Source organism: Vipera berus, assembly GCF_964194415.1.
Source record: "Vipera berus genome assembly, chromosome: 1".
In the NCBI taxonomy this organism is placed as follows: Eukaryota; Metazoa; Chordata; class Lepidosauria; order Squamata; family Viperidae; genus Vipera; species Vipera berus.
The window spans coordinates 276,289,556-276,312,474 of record NC_138202.1 but is presented as its reverse complement, the minus strand read 5'-3'; the positions used below and the strand labels follow the sequence as shown (position 1 = coordinate 276,312,474).

Here is a 22,919-nt window from a genome sequence, read left to right as displayed (position 1 = left end):
GGGCCGTGGGCCGGCAGTTTGACACCCCTGTTCTAGAGCCTGTAAGATCTCTCCAGCAATGGTTTCAAACTTTTATTTCTCTTCTCCCAAATTCTCCTGCACAGCTTTTGAACTTTAGGAGTTCCATATATGCCTGGTGACGCAAGAAGAGCCTTTGAAAATTGGTTCGTGTTTACCTACAGAGTTCTGCCATCAAGGTTATACTACGTATACTTGCAAACCTTTCAAGATTCTCCGTAATAAATATCAGCAGCAGCAGTAATGGAACTGTCTACCAGAAACATTGTAAAGATGTCAGGCAGATCCTCCCTTCTGCACTGGCAGTTCTTCACTTATTAAAACATGATATTACTAGTTTACATCCCATTCATTCAAAACCTACCACACTGAATAGAGAGAAATCTTTAACAAACTTATTTACAGACACAAAGGATAATGTACGCCAGGTTTCAAACTGCTTCTATAAACACATTGGTAGAAACATGTTCCTATAGTTCTTTCTGCTTTGAGCCATGGGTGAAAAGCTATGTGCTCACCTCAGTATCATACTTGTTAGCTTGCTGAGTAATTCCAGTAATGTCATTTAAAATGATCAGATCTCCTAAACTTTGAGGATGCTCACCCTGTTACAGTTATTGGGGGGAAAAAACAAACCTCAAGTGCTTTTGAGAAGGCTAGGAGGATAGAGGCTTGCCAAACTACAAGAGGAAGGATGTTTCACAGGGCAGGGGCTGCCACAGAATAGGCATACTCTTTAGCTCCCATCAATGGCAATATTTAAAGGAAAGGACTAAGAACAACCCACCCTATCAGATTATAAGTGAACGTACAGTATATGCTATGTTTTCATTCAGTCTATTCCTGAGGGTCTGCATGGATACAATAGCAGTGCATTTGAAGGATGTCATTTCTTAAAGTCAGCTGGCATGTACCCAATCCAAATTTTTGTACATTCTGATAAAGTTTATTACTGGAGTCTTTTCTACAGGTTAGAAGAGATCTAGTGAGTGGCATAGTAGCCTAAAGGTGTAACTCTCACCTCATAATCAGGAGGCTATGAGTTCAGTCCTAGATAGGGGAAAGATATTTCTCTTTCTGGGAACAATGAGTAATTGTCTGCTGTGAACTCCGCATAGGCATCAGGAAAGGCATCTGGCCTGTAAATGCTCAGCTCCAATCAGTCGCCCCAACCCCACACCAAAGTAAGGGATTGCAGGGTCATTAAAAAAGCATGAGAGTTCTGGAGTGTATGCTGTTTCAAAGCCCTCAGAACTGGATATACTGTACCTTTCTGTAAACTCTATTTTGTCATGAATGAATAAACAATTTCAGAGATGCACATAGTTTGTTTTTTTTACACTGATTGTTTTCCATTTTCCTAACAGGGTTTCTCAAGTAAAAACAAACAAACAAAATATTGTGATGTTTGTTTTCTGTGGGGATCTTTCTTGTATAATAAAGAGATCAAGTTTAATTGATTCTTCCCACACTCTGTGATGCAGAGAAAGTATCAGCACCATTTAGCAGTCAAACCCACAAAGCGCCTTCTTCACCGTCTTGGTTAGAAACTTAATGGCAGAAACCCTCACAAGGGACAGTTTTTGAGAGTTGTTAAATAACTTAAGCCTGAAGTAGATTTAAAGAGTGTTAGGTGATAGAAATCAACAATACTAAGAAAACAAAAAGGCGAAAAGCCATCTTTGAATGTTAGCAAGTCACTCTAACGCCTTTTAGTTTATCTGTGAGAGTAACATTTGGAGTACGTAAGTTATATTTCCTGCCTAGAATCCTGGCTTGAGGGTAGAATATAAAAATAATCATTAAAACACTGTGTTAATTTATATAAATATATTATGTATATACATTTATGTCTGGTTATCTCTTCTTATGGGAGAAGCCTGTAATGTGTATGATTAATACCAGAAACTATTGTTAAAATATTAATGATAATAGCTATACTATGACTAATAATAGGCATACTGCATTCAGAAGACATTATAATTTGAAATATTGGTCCAAGTATTGCCTGTGTGAGTGGGTTAAAAGTTACTGCCTTCTGCTTAGCAAATTATATACAATTGAAACCTTTGTTATGTTGGTTGGCCTAAAGAACAGGAGGTAAATTCAAGGAATTTTATATACATATACATACATACATACATACATACATACATACATACATACATACACTGTATTCCTGGCTCAGGAATTCTGAGACTTGAAGTCCACAAGTCATAAAAGAGCCAAGGTTGTCTACCCCGACCATGGTCAAGTGAACAAAATTCAGGGACTTGGCAACCAACATGTATTTATCATAGCTGCAGCATCGTGGGGTCATGTGATCACCCTTTGTGACCTTCCCAGATGGCTCCTGACAAGCAAAGTCAATGGGGAAAGCCCAATTAGCTTAACAACCATGGCATTCACTTAACAATGGCAATGAATTGCTTAACGACCAAAGCAATTTTTTTTCGTAAACTCAGATATGACTCACTTAACAACTGCCTTGCTTAGCAGTGGTGGTAGTAAGCTGAGGACTGCCTGTATGTATTTGCAGGAAGTCTCTAGTAATTGCAGGACTATTAGATATTGGAGAACTGGCTCTGAGGCAGCTGCTAGTTCAGGTCATTTGTTTTAGGTCAAATAGCCCAATGCTCTGATTTGGTGTAAGATGTTTCTAAATACACAAAGTTCTAGAATGCTGAAGTAGCAACCGCAAGCATCTCTTCTGTTTTCAGGCATGTTGAATATATAACACAATGATACCCAGACTGACTCTGGCCATGCAAGAAGCAACTTGAGGAGTTCTCTAGCTCCTAGTCATAGTAGGACTGGTACAACTTCCCTCGTATGTTTGGATAAGTCTTTCCATTTTTGCGTATCGCCTCAGCCAGGGCAAATAAATCAGAAGAATTTTATAAAACTTCCAGAAGCTATAATTCAGTCAAGACTGTGACTTCAGAATTCATGTCATCTCCAGGAGGAATTCTTCTTTCCATGGTCGACATCTCCACTTCTAGTCATACCTGCTGGTTAGTCCTGTCCATTGTATGGGCACTGGAGGCATGCTCACGGGTGTGCTGACGGATGCGGGTAGAGTTTTGCTGCTCAATGCTTGACGTTGTTGGGATACAGAATTCTCGGAAACATCTTTTGAAGTTTTCATCTAGAAAGGCATAAAGGATGGGATTGAGACAGCTATTTGTGTATCCTAGTGCAATGCAGAAATGCCAGGAGATGGTTTGGAAAGTAGTTTCTGGAATATGGATCAAGGCTTTGATGATAACATAAATATGGATTGGAGTCCAGCAGACAATGAAAACAGCCACAACCACAAGGACCATCCTGGTGATCCTCCGAAGATTTCTGTCCTTTTCCTTGGAGCCGGAGAGCATTCGGACACTCTTCAGACGTAAAATCATCAGTCCGTAGCAGACCGTTATGATTAAGATGGGCATGATGAAGGCAAAGATGAAAACACAGATTTTCAGTAGGTTCTCCCAATACCATGCTGGATGCGAGAACTTAAGCGTGCAATCAATAGATCCTATAGAAATTAAAAGAAAACAAACAAATTTAAGCTTCTTTCACTGTTATTGTCCCTCACGCCCCTCACAAGCGTGAGCGATAATTCTTTATAAAGAAACAATTGCTTTTACATAACTTAAAATTAAGCCTACCAGCAATTTTGTTTTGTGAAAAATCTATTCCCTTTAGAAGTGTTCAGACTTTCATCGTCACCATTTGGAGAAAAGATAACATGAACAGTTTGTATAATCGAAAAACACATCTGTCTGTCTGTCTGTCTGTCTGTCTGTCTGTCTGTCTGTCTGTCTGTCTATCTATCTATCTATCTATCTATCTATCTATCTATCTATCTATCTATCTATCTATCATCTCTCTCTTCAGGGAGTTACAAGCTCCAATTACTGCATTTTTCTACTGTATTACTTTTTTTTGAAATTTGAATACTATTTAGTCACTTGAAGATGGTAACACCATAATTTAGTTAGAAGTGCATACATTTTGAGGTCTCTCTCTTTTCTTTTCTTTTTTTACAAATTTTATTGATTTTCTAATATTACATTCACATATTTGAAAAGCAACGTGGTGGCTGGGTAGTAGTAATTCAATTACATACAGATATCATTAGTACAGATTTCAAATTGCTACCATAAACATTTCCTCTCTTTTTCCATTCATGTCTGTTTGTAGATTTAAAGACAGGTTTTATCCTATCAATCCCACAGAAAATACCTTTCTTACATATAGCCATAGTTTTTAGTTTACACATATTCTAATTGTTTTAACATACAATCTTTTAGACAATCAATGACCTAATAGATTTTTCAATTTTAATTTCCACTAACATTTAGATTTAACGTTTGATATTTATCATTCCCAAGATTTTTAGTATACTTCCAATTCATCTATCACCATTCCTCACAAAATCTAATATTCAAAATACACATCCCGTTTACTTAACTTCTCACCCTCTATGTCAACAAATTAAGGATACAATATGATATCCTTCCTTTTTGCTAATTTTCAGTTGTTTTTTTAAGTAGTAATCAAAATTTCTTTTTATTTCAATATTTAACACTTCCTCTCTTCCTCTTTGTATCTGCTATCTCTTGTTTAAACTGATAATTTTCATTTTTAACATTCCATATAAAGGTAAAGGTAAAGGTAAAGGTTCCCCCGCACATGCGTGCTAGTCGTTTCCGACTCTAGGGGCCGGTGCTCATCTCCGTTTCATAGCCGAAGAGCCAGCGTTTGTCCGAGGACGTCTCCGTGGTCATGTGGCCGGCATGACTAGACACCAAAGGTGCACGGAACGCTGTTACCTTCCCACCGTAGTGGTCCCTATTTTTCTACTTGCATTTTTACGTGCTTTCAAACTGCTAGGTTGGCAGAAGCTGGGACGAGTAACAGGCGCTCACTCTGCTACGCGGCACTCGGGATTCGACCCGCCAAACTGCCGACCTTCAGATCGACAAGCTCAGCGTCCTAACCCACTGAGCCACCGCGTCCCTTATAACATTCCATATAGACCTATTTATTACTTTCAACAATAGGTTTTTAGCTTGTCTACATTATTCACCTTTACATGACCTTTATGCACAAATCAATATTCAAATTAGCTATTAATATTTATACTGCTAAATTTTAATGATCAAAATTTTTTCTTTATCTCAGTTCATAACAATGTCTTGTGTTCAACATACACATCTTATCTATTTAAGTACATTCTGTTTCAGATTTCAATAAGATGGTCGACACTCCATTCTTCTTGAGTCTTATTCTGGCTTTTTTTCCTTTGCCAAATCATCTTTCATGTCCTTGTTTTTGGGTCATCGAACCAATCTCCCTGTAATATCATGTATATTAATTGATATTGGCAAAACCATCCGATCGCCATTTTTTTGAGAGGAGTTGTAGTGGGTCATCTCTTTATTCTTCCATATCAACATAGTTGTTCTGAATTGTCTGTCTTCTCATCCAACTGTTCTTTTTCTAGATCCTATAGTTCCTTCTGAGTTGTATAAGAAACCTTTTCTTTTTTCCAAGTTGACTGTCTTTTCTGGATTTTCAAATATCAATATTTGTTTAATAGTAGATTCTTCTGTCATCGTACTTGAATGTTTCATTTTTTCTATTGTATTTTGTATAGATCATTCTTTAGTTGTGGTCAAAGTTTGGGCTTTCATATCTGGGCTGTCTTCTTGTTCCTTCACATAGCCTCTTAGTATTTCATTGGTTGTGGTAAGAATTTGGATTAGTGTTTTCAACATAGCAAGAGTTTGTTGATCTTCATCCATAAATAAATTTTGTTCCTGGTCTTCTTCCATATTGGTATTTTAAGCTAAAGGCTTTACACTTAGAAAATCCAAAAGAGATAATTTTTTTTCTAGGTAGGAAACACAAAGCCTTTCACAGCTGTTGTTTCAAAGTTCTCAAGGTTATGTATCTTATCTATTTCCCTGGGCAGTCAGCCAGGCCCCTTTTAAAGTTTCCCTTTGAGTCCCAAAATTGTCTTAATCTTTTCAGTTTTTCTTTTCTTTTTTTCATAAGAAAGAATCCAGATTTCCAGCAGAAGTAGACAATGAAAAATAGGAAATAAATAAATCTTCTACAAAGTTTTATGTGATTTTATTTCCCAGCATAATGTATAGTTGTGTCTCCCATTCAAATACTACCAGACCAAATAATGGTTAGCTATTTTTTTTTAAAAAAATCACCCAGTGTTGTCTAAATCCTGCCATTTAACTGGAGTGAAATGTGGTTGCTTTTTTCAAATTTTGCATTGTAGTTCTTGCTCTAAAATGGCCTAATGGCCTCAAAATGTCCATATGTGAACAGTTATTTATATATGGCTATATTTATAGGGACGTGGTGGCTCAGTGGGTTAGGACGCTGAGCTTGTCGATCAGAAGGTATGCAGTTTGGCGGGTCGAATCCCAAGTGCCGCATAACAGAGTGAGCACCTGTTACTCGTCCAAGCTTCTGCCAACCTAGCAGTTCGAAAGCACATAAAAATGCAAGTAGAAAAATAGGGACCACTATGGTGGGATGGTTCCGTGCACCTTTGGCGTCTAGTCATGCTTTGAAACGGAGATGAGCACCAGCCCCTACAGTTGGAAATGACTAGCACACATGTGTGGGGGAAACTTTACCTTTACCTTATATTTATATAAAAATAAATGCATATCTCTCTACAAGGATAGCTGCCCCCCACATGCCTAAAACACTTGTGATATTAATTTTAAAAATCTGTGCGCATTAATGCAAGATAAAATGGATTTAGTAATGAATGGATAAATTGAGAGAAGCTCAAATAGCCTGGTTTATCTTTTAGTATTTCTTAAGTATTTGACAAGGGACGCGGTGGCTCAGTGGGTTAGGATGCTGAGCTTGTCAATCAGATGGTCGGCAGTTTGGCAGGTCGAATCCCGAGTGCCGCGTAACAGAGTGAGCAGAGTGAAACGGAGATGAGCACCGCCCCCTAGAGTCGGAAACGACTAGCACACATGTGCGGGGGAACCTTTACCTTTACTAAGTATCTGACATTTAGGCTGTAGTCTTATGTACACTTAGTCCAAAGTAAAGCCTCATTAAACACAATGGAATTTACATCCAATGCTTGAATAGTTTTTCCAAAGTTACATTTTGATATGTAGTTAAGCAGTTGGAAGTATTTCCATTAATCTCAATTGTCTTACTGAGGAGACAGAGATGGAAATGCATTTCTTTAAGCAAAAATGCAAAATCTGAGACTTTTTCTAGTAATCAATACCTATTTTAGGTAACATGTTAGAATTTTTGCATATTCATGAAACTCCTGGTTCTCTTAAGAGTTCCCTTCCTTCTTCCCGCTGAGTATCCGAGTCTTTTAAACTATACTTCTTGGTCAAGTTAAAGGGTCATTCTGAAATAAATTTTGAACCTTAAGTTGATAGAGAGTTTGAAGGAATGCCTAGCAGGTACTGAGAAGAGGTGGGAGAAAACGCAATAATTGAAAAAGAGACCCGTCAGCCCAGGAAAGGTGGGAAACATGAAAAAGCAACTTAAAGTAATTCTGCCTTAATTATGTTCTGTGTATTGATCTGGAGAGTTAGCAGGTTTTCAGGATTAACGTGAAGCCCTGCAGGGCAGGTAATTTTGGAAATAAGAAACATTTGGATTTCTGGCAATATCTTTACAGCTAGTAGGGTAAAGCATAGACTCACTCTGAGAAAAAAAAGAGAGAGAGGGAAGGAGAGGGAGAGAGGGGGAGGGAGAGAGGGAGAGAGAAGGAGAGAGGGAGGGAGGGAGAGAGAGGGAAGGAGGAAGGGAGAGAGGGAGGGAGGAAGGGAGAGAGGGAGAGGGAGAGAAGAGAGAGGGAGGGAGAGGGAGGGAGGAAGGGAGAGAGGGAGAGAGAGAGAGAGATGGACACACAGAGAGGGAGAGAGAACAAGACCAAGACATATGTACATACATAGTTTCAAAAGGCACATTCATTTTCTAAAAAATCTTATAAAGGGCTTGTATAATTGCAGACCTTGTACAGTGCCTGATTCTAATTTGTTTTGAAACTACCTCGTTTCTTCGTAAACCTTCCCCAGGTTCAGATAAAGAAACATTCAGTGTCCATTTGAAATTCTGACTCACCATTACTCTCTTTGGTGGTTGCCATCACCATCACAGGAATGCCAATTGCTGAAGAAATAATCCAGTTACAGACATTGACGATCTTGGCATTTCGAGGGGTGCGGAAATCCAAAGCCTTGACTGGGTGGCAAACTGCTATGTAGCGATCCACACTCATGGTGCAGAGGGTGAAAATACTTGTGAACATGTTATAGTAATCTATGGATATAACAATCTTACAAATAGTGGTGCCAAATGGCCATGTTCCCAGAAGATAATTCACGCTTTGAAATGGCAGCGTACTTGTGGCTAAGGCATCGGCCAGGGCAAGGTTGAAAATATAAATGTTGGTGGCGGTCTTCATTTTGGTGTACCTAAAAAAGTCAACAAAGTTGAGGCATGAAACTGTGAACAGAGATCATGTGAAGTTGATACAATAGGCCAGTAATTAATTCAGCTGCAAAAGGTGGAGCTTCCCTTGAATTAAGTGTATCACTGTATTTTTGCATAAAGAATCACAACATGGTTTTTAACTAACAAAGAAACTTGACGTGAAAGATCTTTCCACCATGCATGTGGGTGAACACTTTCTCTATTTCGGGGGAAAAAAAATAGAAATGTTTTCATTTTTTTCTCCTTTTCTAACATAGGGTATCTTAAATGCACAGTACTTCAACATTAAGTCATCTCATAAGGCAAAAAGTGTTTTTGTGTCTTTACATTAAAACTCAGATCTTCAATAGGATATATCAAGAGAAAGTAGTATCAAAAGATTATAAAATTGGCTTAGCTCGGCACAGCATTTGCACAAAGCATTAAGTACATTTGTATACAACACCCCCTGTGAAATAATTTGTTTAACAGAGCCACCTGAATTATTGCAAAGAACAAGAAACTGAATTGTCCATTTTTTACAGCTGATGTGGCTTCAGGTTGAGGCATAGCAGCACAAGTCTAGGCATTAAGCACCACTTCCATAGAAGCACGGCTTTACCACACCAGACAGGACCTGAGGTGCAGACTGCAGAAAGGCCTCAGAGACAGTCCAACAAATAGTGGCAGGGTGTAAGATGCAAGGTGGAAGACCATACACTGAACGATCCAACCAAATAGCTGGCATTGTGTACAGGAACATCTGCACAGGGACTAGTACCTCCCAAGTCCAGATGGAAAATTCTATAGTATAACATATAGAAGCTCATGGAGGATAACAGGGCTAGGATCCTGTGGGACTTCCAGGTACAGCTGGACAGGTGGGTACATTGTGGCTTTACCACACAAGACAGACATCATGTAGTAGATAAGGACCAGAAGACAATGCTGGTTATAGATGTAGTGATGCCACGTGACAGCAACAGCAACAGCACTTTAACTTATATACCGCTTTACAGTGCTTTACAGCCCTCTTTAAGTGGTTTACAGAGTCAGCCTATTGCCCCCCAACAATGTGGGTACTCATTTTACCGACCTCGGAAGGATGGAAATTTGAGTCAACCTTGAGCCCCGTCAGGATGGAACTCCTGGCAATGGGCAGAGTTAGCCTGCAATACTGCATTCTAACCACTGTGCCACCACAGCTCTTAGTGGCGCAGTGGTCTGAATTCAGGAATAAGAAGTATGAGAAGCTGGAGAAGTATAAGACCTGCAAGAACAACTAGAAAGGTTGGGGAAAGTAAAGGTCAAAGTGGTCCTAAGGTATTCAGCTGTTGTGACTCTTAAGCTGAGAGAATGGTTCCAATAGATCCAAGGATCAACTTCAGAGTTCTCTGTCCAAAAGATTGCAGTGTGAGGAATAGTTAAGAAATCTACACAGAACCCTCAAACTGCCAGTTTGAGATTGAGAAAGGCGTATACCACCCATAGGGATAAGAAGGGATTTTTTTTTAAGCTTGATCGATACTCTTGAGTAAATAATGTGAGACAAACACCATATTCTAGTAGCAAGAAACCTTTAGAATTCCTTCCTACATTCCTGAGTTAGATTTAGGTAGGTAAGATCTTATTTCCAAAATCTGAATATCTATGCAGCCTTCTTTAATAGCACTTTGTCACTTTCCTGAGGTTTTCTAATCTAAGAATATGACAAATTTATGGTTGGAACATTTCATCCTTCCTCGCTCTAAGATCCACTGATATGTTCTCACTGCATTATAATATAGGAATTAGGGTCAGGAATACAGAATGCATCTTGACAAATTAGCTGTTGGTCCTCTTCCCTGAATGTTGTCCTATGTTTTGCCATGATTCATTAATATTCGTATTCAAATTAAATTGTGCAGGTGTTGTCTCATCTTGACCCAATGCAAATTAATTTGATTGCATCCTTCAGTTCTTCAGTCCTTAAGAAAAAAAAAATACCACTTTTGGTTTGGAGCAATAAGAAATTAATTGCTTTAAAGTCGAAAGTTATTTTTTCCCCCACTAGCATAGGAAAAGGACACCTTGCTTTAATTTATTTTGTTTGCTTTTCAACAGAATGAGAACATTCAGATGTAGATTAATCCCCTTTAGAGAAAAAAGTAGGTTGGCTTGCACAGGAGACTTTTATCATCTCCTCCTCCTCCTCCTCCTCCTCCTCCTCCTCCTCCTCCTCCTTTTTTGTTTCATAATAGATTTAGATAATTCTTGCAGGCACATGTTTACCTATTGTAGAAATATTTTTTAAAAAGCATCAGATAGTTAAACTGAAGCATTTTTATGCATAGCAATCTTTTCAGATGAAATTGGTTTTAAAAAAGTGGGAGGGGAATTCACACATTCCCTTCTGGACAGTGCTAGAATCACAGAATGGAAGGTTGGGAGGGACCTTGGAGATCTCTATTTAAACACCCCTAACAAAGGGAACCCTCCATCTCCTGACACAGTCATATCCACTATTGAATAGCTTTTACCATTAGAAAAATATTCCTGTTCTATAACCAAAAATGTGTTGCCTTGTAATCTAAACTCTTTGCTTCTCATCCTGTACATAAATTACTCTGATAAGTAGATTGGATTGGAACAGGCTTTCTATTTTCCTTGGAATCCTGCCTGAAATTACTGGGTTGAAGGGCGATACATTATGCCTGCAATTGGGGAAATCCTTATTTAACAAGCTTGCCATTATTTCATTACTTGCCATATTCATTTCCTGGTCACTTGGGACTCTGCAAGGTTATGATGTCCTGCATTTATCCTTAGCTGCATCAACTGACCCTAAGATTATACATTTCCTCTTAGCTCTTTCTCAAGTTATAAAACTGAGTTCATTACATGCACAAGACAAAGAAGCGAGCAAATCTATTTTGTAAAATTTATTCTGTTTAATATGAAAGGAATAGCATCTATCACAACTTGCTAGCCAAAGCAGCTAACCATGTCTATGCTGGTATAACTGAGGGCTAAGAATATATAATGTAACTGACTGATCTCTATTTATTCTAATAATACTCTTGACTATGGGGTTAGCATGTTGCACTAGAAAGAAATCCACCATAAGCTATAGATGTTCTCTTGATGACTTGGGGCCAATCAACTCTTTTACAGCCCAACCTACCTATTAGATCAGGGATTTTCAAACTTGGCCCTTTTATGACTTGTGGACTTCAACTCCCAGAATTCCTCAGCCAGGCATGCTGGCTGAAGAATTCTGGGATTTGAAGTCCACAAGTCATAAAAGGGCCAAGTTTGAAGACCCCTGTATTAGATGGTTTTTGGGGAAAAAAATGTAGAATGAAGCTCCTGGAGGAAAAAGTAGAACATAAATCTAACAAATATATGGATAAATACCGTTTTAATGATCTTCCCCATTTTCTCCATATTGCATTGTATATAATTGTTTGGGATGTGTTCCATTTGTCCTGTTTTATATTAGTAAACTGACACTTTTTCCCCCTAAAAAGAATTGTGGCAGTCTGTTAAAGTAGATTTGACTTCCTCTTCATAAAGCAATGCATATATTATTACTTTATTGCTGCCAGGTTAGAACAGAAAAAGATAAGGAAGCCAAGAGTTGTATTTGACAACGGGTTTTCTATCCGCAGAGTTTTTATATAAAGTAATACATGTTTTCTTTGTTACTTTCTTACAATTTTGTTTCTTGGGTTTTATTATGTATTTATGACAGGAACTAAATGACAGGCAATATTTCATCATTGCAATTCTAGCAGTACATCCATGCACTGAGGCAAACCCAGAAAGATTCTGGAAAAGATAATCAAGCAACGGATCTGCAAACACCTAGAAACCAACATGAGTTTGTCAAAAACAGATAATGTCAGACCAAACTTATTGGAGTCTTTGACAAAATCATTAAATTAGTGGACCAGTGAAATGCTTTGTACATTGTATACTTGGACTTCAGCAAGGCATTTGACAAAGTAGACATCTTAGAAAAATGTGTGCTAGTTACTATCATCACCAGATGGATTCATAACTGGCTGACTGAGAAAAGTTAACATGTATTCCTCAACTGAACTACATCTACATGGAGAGAATGACATGGTCACTAAGATACAAAAAAGTTGTTGAAACTCTAGAATGAGTGCAGAGAATAATAGCAATAATGACTGGAGGATAAAACACACGATGAACTGTTGCAAGAACTTTGTATATCTAGTCTAACAAAGAAAAGGAATGACTTTTTTTAAAAAATTCCATTTATATCCCGCCCTTCTCCGAAGACTCAGGGCGGCTTACAAGCTTTAGCAGTAGCCTTCATTCTATGTATATGCCTGCTTATTAGGGCTTTCACACACACCCCAAGTGGCATTATTACAAAGTCAGCTTAATTGCCCCCAACAATCTGGGTCCTCATTTTACCTACCTCGAAAGGATGGAAGGCTGAGTCAACCTTGAGCCTGGTGGGATGCGAACCTGCACTAATTGCAGGCAGCTGGTGTTACTTAAGGAGGCATTAGCCCGCTGCTCCACCAAGGCTCTTGATAGCAGTCTTGACTTGATAGCAGTCTTCCAATATTTGAGGGGCTTCCCCCTTCTATTATCTGAAGCACCTGAGAGAAGGACAAGAGTATCATTGGGAACTTATCAAGCAGAGAAGCAACCTAGAACAAAGGAGAAATTTCCTGGCAGTGAGGAAAAATAATCAGTAGAATGGCTTGCCTCCAAAAGCTGTGAGTGTTCCTTCATTGGAGGTTTTTAAGAAGAGACTGGACAGCATCTGTCCAGAATGGTATCTTCTGCTTGAGCAGGAGGTTGGACTAGAAGTCCTCCAAGGTTCCTTCAAATTCTATTATACTGTTACTGCTCTCCTCCCTGTGCAAAGATAACTATTTTATTGAGTTCTTCCAAAGAAATGGGGATAGGGCAAATGTTTGAGGGTTCAGGATGTAAGTTGTTTAAGGATGTAAGTTGTTCCAAGTAAATCTGCCTTTTGCAATTGACTGATGGTGTTTTTGCCAATGCTGGCAATGTTTAAGTAGTGTTCCAGATGTTTTGGTATTGCACCCAAGGCACTTTTCACTATCTGTACCAGCTTTGCTTTCTTTAGTCACAGGCATTCTATATCTTTTCGCAGTTCTTTGTATTTTGTCATTTTCCCCAGTTCTTTTTCTTCTATTCTATTGTCTCCAAGTGCTTTGAGTGTTGAGGCAATTAGTAGGTTGTTCTTAATTTAAGTGAATTGAATTTTTCTTCCTCAAATGGACAGTAGATTCATCAAATCAATGAGAAGGAGAGGGAGAGAGAGAAGCATGTTTAGTAATAATTTGAGTTTCAAGATTGTGCTAAGCCAGATTTTGTTTAACTCTGTCTTTTTAAATAAATTGCAATATTGTGGAATCCTACAGCACTTTAAATCATAAAACATCATTTAGAAATGACAGTTGCTCTGCCAAAAGCATAACAGTTTAACATGAATTGCTACTATAAGATACGGTTATAGCTCCTGCCTTAGAAGCCTTTAAAAAGGTGTGATATAAATTGATGGAAGATGAGTCCATGATCTGCTATTACTATCTGGAAACTTTATACTCAGAATAACCCTCTTCATCATTTGGGTATAAAATCAGTAGTGTGGGTAATAAACATCATGCTTCACTTGTGAGGTTTCAAGAGACGTTTGGATACATGTCCTTGCAAACATAATATTGGATGAAATGGCCTACGTAACTCATTAATATATCTTCCTGTCTTGTAAAATTTTACACTGTAATGGAATGGCACAAACTAAACTTCACATAGATCCATATTATCTTTTTGTGACTCACAGAACCTCTGTGAATAAAGAACTAAGTTGCAATGGAGGTTTTAACAAAGAAAGATGACTTCCCCAATTCTTCCAATCTCTATAGTTCTACACCAGTATTGTTCTAAAGGGTACTTCAGTCACCAAGAACATATTTGTGAGGAAGCACACATCTGTGAAATTCCCTTCCTCTTTCATGAGTGGATGTGCCCCATGTGTAGAATTTCATTCATTGAAACCTAAATGACCTAGATCACAGGTCTGCAACCCGCTGCTCCGGAGCCGCATGCGGCTCTTTCAGCCGTCTCCTGCGGCTCCCAGTCCTCTGCCATGTGCAGTCCAAAAAAAAAAGTGGAACTAAAAAAGTTCAACCAATCAATTCAAATATGCAGGGTAGGTGCATATCTCGCCTTGGCTCCACTCTTCAGTCAAACCCTGTTCTGCGCATGCGCGCATTTACGCACATGTGCACACATTTTTTTGCGGCTCCCAGTTTTTCCTTTTGTGAGGGAACCGGTTCCGAGTGGCTCTTTCACTGTTTTAGGTTGCTGACCCCTGACCTAGATGATGGAATAGAAGGGGAACTCATCAGGAATAGCCAACAGCCCAGAAGACAAGCTCAGGATCCAAAAAGATCTTGACAAACTTGAACGATGGGCCCTATTTAACAAAATGAGTTTCAGTGCATAGAAAAGCAAAGTTTTACATTTAGGCAGGAAAAAATCAAAGGTATAAGTACAGATCAGGCAAGACCTGGCTCAAAAACAGTAACTGTGAGAGGGACCTTGGAGTCCTAGTGGACGATCACTTGACTATGAGCCAGGAGTGTGCAGCAGCAGCCAAAAAGGCTAATACAATCCTGGGTTGTATAAACAGGCATAGAATTAAGATTACATGAAGTATTAGTATCACTTTATAAAACCCGAGGAAGACCACACCTGGAATACTATAACCAGCTTTGGTCACCATACTACAAAAAAGATGTTGAGACCTTGGAAAAAGTTCAGAGAAAAGCAACTAAAATGATCAAAGGCCTGGAGACTAAAACATATGAAGAAAGGCTGCAGGACTTGAGTTTGGCTAGTCTAAAGAAAAGAAGAAACAGGGGTGACATGATAGCAATATTCCAGTATTTGAGGGGCTGCCACAAAGAAAAGGGGATCAAATTATTCTCCAAACCACCAGAGGGCAGGACAAGAAACAATGGTTGGAAACTGACCAAAGAGAGAAGCAACCTGGAATTAAGGAGAAACTTCCTAACAGTGAGGACAATTAACCAGTGGAGTAGCTTGCTTTCAGAAATCATGGGCACTCCATCACTGGAGATTTTTAAGAAGAGACTAGACATTCACTTGTCTGAAATAGTGTAGGTTCTCATGCTTGAGCAGGGGGCTGGACTATAAGACCTCCAAGGTCCCTTCCAGCTCTATTCTATTCTATTCTATTCTATTCTATTCTATTCTATTCTATTCTATTCTATTCTATTCTATTCTATTCTATTCTATTCTATTCTATTCTATTCTATTCTATTCTATTCTATTCTATTCTATTCTATTCTATTCTAAACTCTGGATCCAATCCATATAATTTGCACCCTCTGTCTTAGCTGAATTCCTCCCCCAAGTTAGTATGCTTCAACTTTAAGCCAAGGCATGCACATGCAATACAAGAGGAAAATGAATGACATTTTAACCTATATTCTTTGCAATTTATAACAGGAAATCAAGTTCACAATTCTCAGTAGGCTGCAACACTGTCTTTAAAACCTAACATTTAAATATTGTTGGAATTATTTGAAATCTAAGTTCTGCTAAAAACTGCCTTTACATAGAGCCATGAATTACATTTTTAATTTGTTTTAGCCTATATGATATAGTTAATGCCAATCTAAACTGTGAGCTACTGCTTTCACACAAATAATAACCAACTTATGCCCTTTTTCATATATTGTATATATTTAGATGTAGTATGCAGTGTTGGAATCTAACTGTCAAAGTATATGGATTTGTTCTCAACCAAAATAATGAGGCCAAAATAATGAAAAGTGTATGTCATGATACAAGCTCCACCCTTTCAACATTACCCACCAATATGCCACGGACCAAGTCTTCATTGTGACATTGCAACACACATTTCACCTCTTTCCCACCCCCTGCATGCCTCGAAAGCCACCCACCCACCCATGACAAGGCCTCCTGAGGAATCATTTGTATTTTCTAAAGATACCTCCACATGAAGCCTTTGAGACATACAGGAGGAAGGCAAGTGGTGAAGTGTGTGTTGCAATGTCACAACGAAAACTGCCATAAGATTGTATTCCTGACTGAGGAAATGATGTGGATTTTTATATCTTATGTGTCTCTTATGTGCTTGGGCCAGAGGGTAACTGAACTCTAGAAGAAATAAAATTAGCCATAGCTGTAGGTATGTCTCTTGAGGAAATAGAAGCAAATCGAGGGACTGAGGGCATGTAAAATGGTGTGTTAGGTAGCAGTGTGATAGATAGAGTGCTGCTACACAGCGGCACAGCAAAAGAAATAAATGCGCAACATCCTCCCCATGGGTAGGAATTAAAAGGCACCAGAGAAGCACCAGAGTTGCTTCCAGAAGAAATACTTTTATTTAAACCAGACATAAGCAATATATAGCCCATGGATTCAGTACTTTTAAAAATAGCACTATTAACACACCATGGTAAAAAATAAATGAGGGGAAAGGAAACAAAAATCATGTAAACCTTTGCCTAAGTTAAACCTAAGTTCAACAGATGTCTTCTGACAAATCTAGAGATCTCCTCATTCTTTTAAAAGTGAAATAAAGGATGTCCCACCCCTTTCCATTTCAGTGGCTTAACCTACTATCTCATTTAACATGCTTCAGCTCTTGGTTTCTGAACATCTAGATCAGGGGTCTTCAAACTTGGCCCTTTTATGACTTGTGGACTTCAACTCCCAGAATTCCTCAGCCAGGCATGCTGGCTGAGGAATTCTGGGAGCTGAAGTCCACAAGTCATAAAAGGGCCAAGTTTGAAGACCCCTGATCTAGATTATCAAGATATAAGAAGTGGAAAGCGGTAGGAATTCCTCTATTCCTTATTCCTTTGAAGGGAGTAAAGAGATCTCTCGGTTTGTCAGAAGACATTTGTTAAACTTAGATTTTACATGAAACCCCCCACCCCCACCTCACCCCTTTTCCATCATTTATTTCTCCTAGATTAGATCAAAGGTGTTTGGAGTCTGGCATCCTGTTTTTGTCAATGCCATCTAGTTGCCTTTGGGAAGCTCTTAAATAGGGCACCAGCGCAACTGGTCTTTACCCTCTTATTCTCAAAAATTGGTGTTCCAAGACTTAGTATTTGGTTTCTAGGGGCAACATTGTGATTAATGGCACCTTTATTCTTATCCCCAAAGAATTAGTCCAGAATTAATACTGTGAATTAATTAATGATCAATACAGATTGTCTCAGGATATTCCATGGTTTAATTATACTGTACTGATATGATGAAATACTATTATTCAAAAGTGTTCGCCTATCCTGGGATACACAGTTTATAGGCACCGTTGCACAAGAGCCATTTTTACTAGCATTGCACCAAAACAGTCTAAATATTAATCTACATGAATTTTGGTGAATTCAGCACGTTTCCAAAAAACCAATATGCACACTATGCAGTTGCTAGTTTTTTTAGGAAGGTCCCTGAATTATTTGAATCCCCGAAGTATTTGAAACACCAAGTAAATATTTCCTTTCATTAGGATCCAGAATACAATTTCTAACTATGTGAAAATATCACCATTAAATCATTTAACATAGCATTCCACAGTTCTTAAGAAATAAATCTGTAATTATGGTTCTACCTATGCTAATGTGGGCATTGTCCATGCTGAACTGAATGCTGTGCCTATGAGAAAATGAATTAGCAATTTTTTTTATTAAACTCAACAGATTATCAAACATTTATACAAAATTTTAGATGCATGCATATATATGCACACACGTGCATGTACTCACAATGTTACCGATACTCATAAAACAGTATTTGCCATCATTTATTATATCTTATATCTACATTGATAGTGTAAAAGTAAGCCACACTCATGCATCATGCAAACCTTAAAGTTGAGGTATCATATGTGAAGCATTATGTCTTAGAATATATCTGTGGGAAATATAAAAATTCCTGTAAATAAAGTGCTCTAAGGAACTGGTTGATAACATTATAAAAAGCAGTCATAGGAGACCAATAGCTTGATGAACAGGAAGGAAGGGAGATTACAGCAGGAAAGAAGGAGAATGGATTATTTGATCCTTTCCCCTTAGACTGCTTTCCCATCCCACAATTGCTTTCTCCTCTAAAAGAAAGAGATGCACGTCCCAAATATCTGTTTCCACTGATGGAAAATTAACTTGGCCAGGCAAACGGTAGCAATGGCAAATAAAGAGGAAACATTAAACAATCCTTCCCCATATCTCATGCTCTGTGCTGTACAGGGTGGTGATTTCTCATTGATATTTTAATGAGAAATCCTTTTCAATGTCACATGTCATTTAAATACCAAAACGTATTTAAAAAGTACTTCTGAGCACATCAATATTCAATTCTGAAATATTTTTTCCAGATTATTTTTTTTTGTACCCATTCCATTCCAGGCCTACTTGCTTTATAATGACTAATTGCACGCAATATTACTCTTTTCCAAATACTTCTAAAATTGCCTATTCCTTCAACACACCAACCTACATTTGAAACCACTTCTGACTGATAGTTTAAAGGTCTGTAAAGCACGCCTTCACAACAGTCAATGAACATTAAAAGGTTGTAATTGCATCCACTGGGAGAGCTATCAAATCTCTAGCCGACACTCTAATTGCTCCCTTTTGTGAGTGCCTGATTTAATCAGAAATGAAAATGGTATCCTATGAAGTATATAGATTATGAAACTGGAAATATTAACTAGTGGAAGTTTACCATTTATTTATTTATTTTAAAGAATTGGTGCTCCCTTCTTGCAAACCATGCAGCATGCCATGATCATCCCAAAGATGCTTTTTTCATGAGGGAATTGGACTTTCTTGTTTTTCTTTGAAGACGCTTTGCGTCTCATCCAGCTCTGACTGGAGGGGAAGGGAAACGTCTTCAAAGAAAAACAAGAAAGTCTAGTTGCCTCATGAAAAAGGCATCTTTGGGCTAACTATGACCTGGATGACTGAGAATTTCCATAGACGTGCCATGATCATGATAATCTCATGGACCAATTTTGCATCAGTGTCAGAAAAGGGAGTGGACATAAAATTGAATCCCTTAGTTTTATGCCTTTATGCCTGAAAAAAGATCCTATGTTAGGAAACTCACAATTATTTATCTTTTTATTCCCTTTTTCCCCACCCTGCCTCTAAAGAACTCCATTGTATCCTCATAAAATCCTCTATCAGTGGACAAGAGTGAAAGGAAACGAGGTCTAGATGGGAACTCCATTCTTTAGTGGAGAACTGAACCTGGATATCTCAGGTACCATAGAACAAATTTTTAAAGCATTTATCTTATGTAAGGAGGGAAAGAAGCAGGCCTGCAATAATTCTATAAATCACTTCCTTTATTGCACTATCAACTACCAGCTTAATTACTGCAAGGCATCATTGAGAATCCTGTACAATCATCCAAAGGCTCATTAATCTAGTAATCAAACTGCAAAAGGAGAGTGTGTCAACAGTTCCGCAGCCATTATGGACCTATTGAGGAAATCACAAGCCATGTAAGGCAAGGAAGAGCAATGTGGGCTCATTCAACTACCGAACTTGAACTCCCACCAGCCTGCTTAATGGTGAGGCATGATAGGAATTGCAATCGAAAAATGTCTCCAATTGTTTCCTGTTCTTGTTTCAAGGAGAGCAAAAGCAGAGGGAGACATTTAGTCAGAGGGAAAAAAAGTCTGCTCAGTAGCTTCAAAATATTCAGCAACAAGTGAAAAGAAAAAAAGAAAATTGATGACACAGAAAAGAATGGTGTGGACATGCTACTTATGCCTTCAGATGATGCTATATACATGCATTAAGCATAGCCTTTTGCCAGCCAACACGGCCCTGTTGGCAGCGAAGATAAGGAATAAAACAGCTGGCACCAGGCTGGGAAGTGCCAGCTTCTAGTATTCTAAGCACTGGCAAGGGTTCTCATCCCTCAATATTTAATCTGTTGTTACGTGTTGCATTTAAATATGACTGAATACCCATCTTACTTTAAAACAAAGACGAGAAAGATATAAAGATTTTTGTCTAGGAAAAAAAGAAGTAGGGATAAATGTTGGGTGGCTAAAGGATGGTAAACATCCCTTTCCCCCCTTTATTTCTTTTCGTAAGGCAAAGAACTCTTCCCCCCCACCCCACCAACTTGGTTCCCAGAAGCAACAGTTTCCACCTGTTGTTATCCATCATTTCAATAGATGGTGCTGTGTTCTCATAGATATTGACTGTAACTCATTTCTCTGAAACATTTGTGGAATGCTAGAAGTAAATTTGAGTGTTTATCTCTACTTGGCCTTCATTAAACAAATCCAATTTAACACCAAACACCTATTAAACACATAAAAAAGAACATGGTTCCTTTCATTAAGAACAGATAGCCAATATCCTTAAATATGAGGCAGATTTCACTACAGAAACTTCTTTTACTGGGAAAATGATTTAGTGGATTTTCCTAAATAATACAAAGAAAGGGATTTTGGGCAGAAAGTTCAGTTGAGGAAATAAATAGGAAACCAATCATCTGATCTGTTGGAATTGATTGTTGGAACTGCACTGCAATTCCTATCTATGGATTCCAATGCCTCTCAAACATATTTCACATCCTTGTATACCTCCTCTCCTCTATTTCATTATATTTGATTTGGGTTTTGATTGCAGAAATAGTCTGAGGTACTCATGTTAACTTTTTTTTACATAATCTCAGGCACATAAACAACTTTATTAACATGAAATAACTTTTGCTTGCCTTGAATGTTTATGCTTCACAAATGATCATTCCAAATGGCATACTTTTTTCACCCCAAAGCACACATTTTTTCCTAGTTACCCTGAACAAAGGTTTTCAGTCTCTTACTTCCTAATAAATGCACATGTTCTTTCTATAACATAATTAGAAATTTTAAGAATTATCCTAAAAGAACTGCTGCTGATTTCAAAATGGCTTTGGGTCTTTAAACCTTTAATGCACTTATTTGACAATCAAATAGGTATTTTTGTATTTGCCAGGATGGAGATACTATATCAACCCTGTGGGATTGAAATCAGGGGTAATCACATGTCCTCTTTACCAAAAACATGTAACAATACTATGGAGATTCATAGATATGCTATTTAGTAGGATTTCATCCCAATGCATCTAGCTTGCTTTTGTGGGGGAAGATTATGGGAAGAACCACTGGATAATTTCTTTCTGGAGAGAGCATTACCCCCCCCCCCAAATAAAAAGCCTTTGGAGTTTTAGCAAGAGAAGAAGCACACATCTTTTTCTCTGTCACTTAGCTTGTCCATATCCAATAGAACCTACTACAGAACCGTTTCCTTGACTTTTGTCATCATCATCATCATCATCATCATCATCATCATCATCCTCACAAAATTCCCAAGCCTCCCTCCCTGCCTACTTTGTTTCAGCAATCCTTTGGCTGCTCCCCCCCCCACACTCGAGCAGCTCCTCCCCCTCCTGTCCCCCCCCCCGGTCTTCTTACCTGATGATGACATACATGACCAAGAAGTTCCCAAAGAGCCCCACCACACATACGACGGAATAGAGGGCCATGATCACTATGGCTGTGATCATGGAAGGGCTGACCCCAGAACACAAACTGTCTCCTCGTCCCCCAAGAGTTCCGTTGGGTCCACTGCAAAAAAGCTGGGTGCTGTTGAGCTCGCTCTGGTTCCAGCTGTCCGCTTCCATAATCGTGCCCGACCTTCACTCCTCTTAATCTCCGTCGGGCTAGATGGCGCCAGAAGGCAGAATACAGGCGCGGGAAGAATGGGCGCCGGGAGTTGTCCCTGGTGCTGACCACCTAGTTAAGTGCGAAGCCGCTTTCCTGGTCGAGGAAGCCGCCCAAGGCAGGGGTCCCAACCAACGCTCTCTTTAGCCAGTTTCCGAAGGAGGACGGGATCCTTGCAGTTTCCTGACGCGACTGAGAGAGAAGCAAAGGACCCGTCGCACCTTGAGGCTGAAGCCTTGGGGAAACGTTGCCTCCTCCTGCGGCTTCCACCGCATTCCCCCCATCGAGCGCCGAGGGAGAAGGAGGTCGAGGGCGGGGAGAAGGGAGAGAGAAAGAAGTGTGGAAAGAAAGTCTTGCAGAAACAAACCCGCTGGAGCCTCTTCTCCCTTCAGATGTGCTCGCGCGCGCGCGCGCACACACACACACACACGTGCGCTCACACAGCTGGCTCTGATAGCCGCGCACACGTGCGCAAGTTGACCGGGATAAGTCTGGAAAGGAGGAGCCTCTGGTGGAGGGTGGTGGTGGGACGGAACTCTTTTTCACCCGATCTACTCCGCGACAGCGTCAGATCTTGGCCAGCAGGTGAGCAACAACCCTCTCTCTCATTAGCTTTCTCTTTGTCAGATTT

At 39.0% G+C, this 22,919-nt stretch overlaps 1 protein-coding gene across 1 annotated transcript; it reads right to left on the bottom strand.

Annotated features, from left to right (window-relative positions):
* Positions 1–3,020: 3,020 nt before the first annotated feature.
* OPRM1 (opioid receptor mu 1) lies at positions 3,021–22,248 on the bottom strand (the record flags this gene model as incomplete). The annotated part of the gene is made up of 3 exons (XM_081329121.1): positions 3,021–3,547; positions 8,152–8,504; positions 22,040–22,248. 3 exons carry the CDS (start codon positions 22,246–22,248, stop codon positions 3,021–3,023), a joined length of 1,089 nt encoding a protein of 362 aa, XP_081185247.1.
* Between the last annotated feature and the right edge of the window lie 671 nt (positions 22,249–22,919).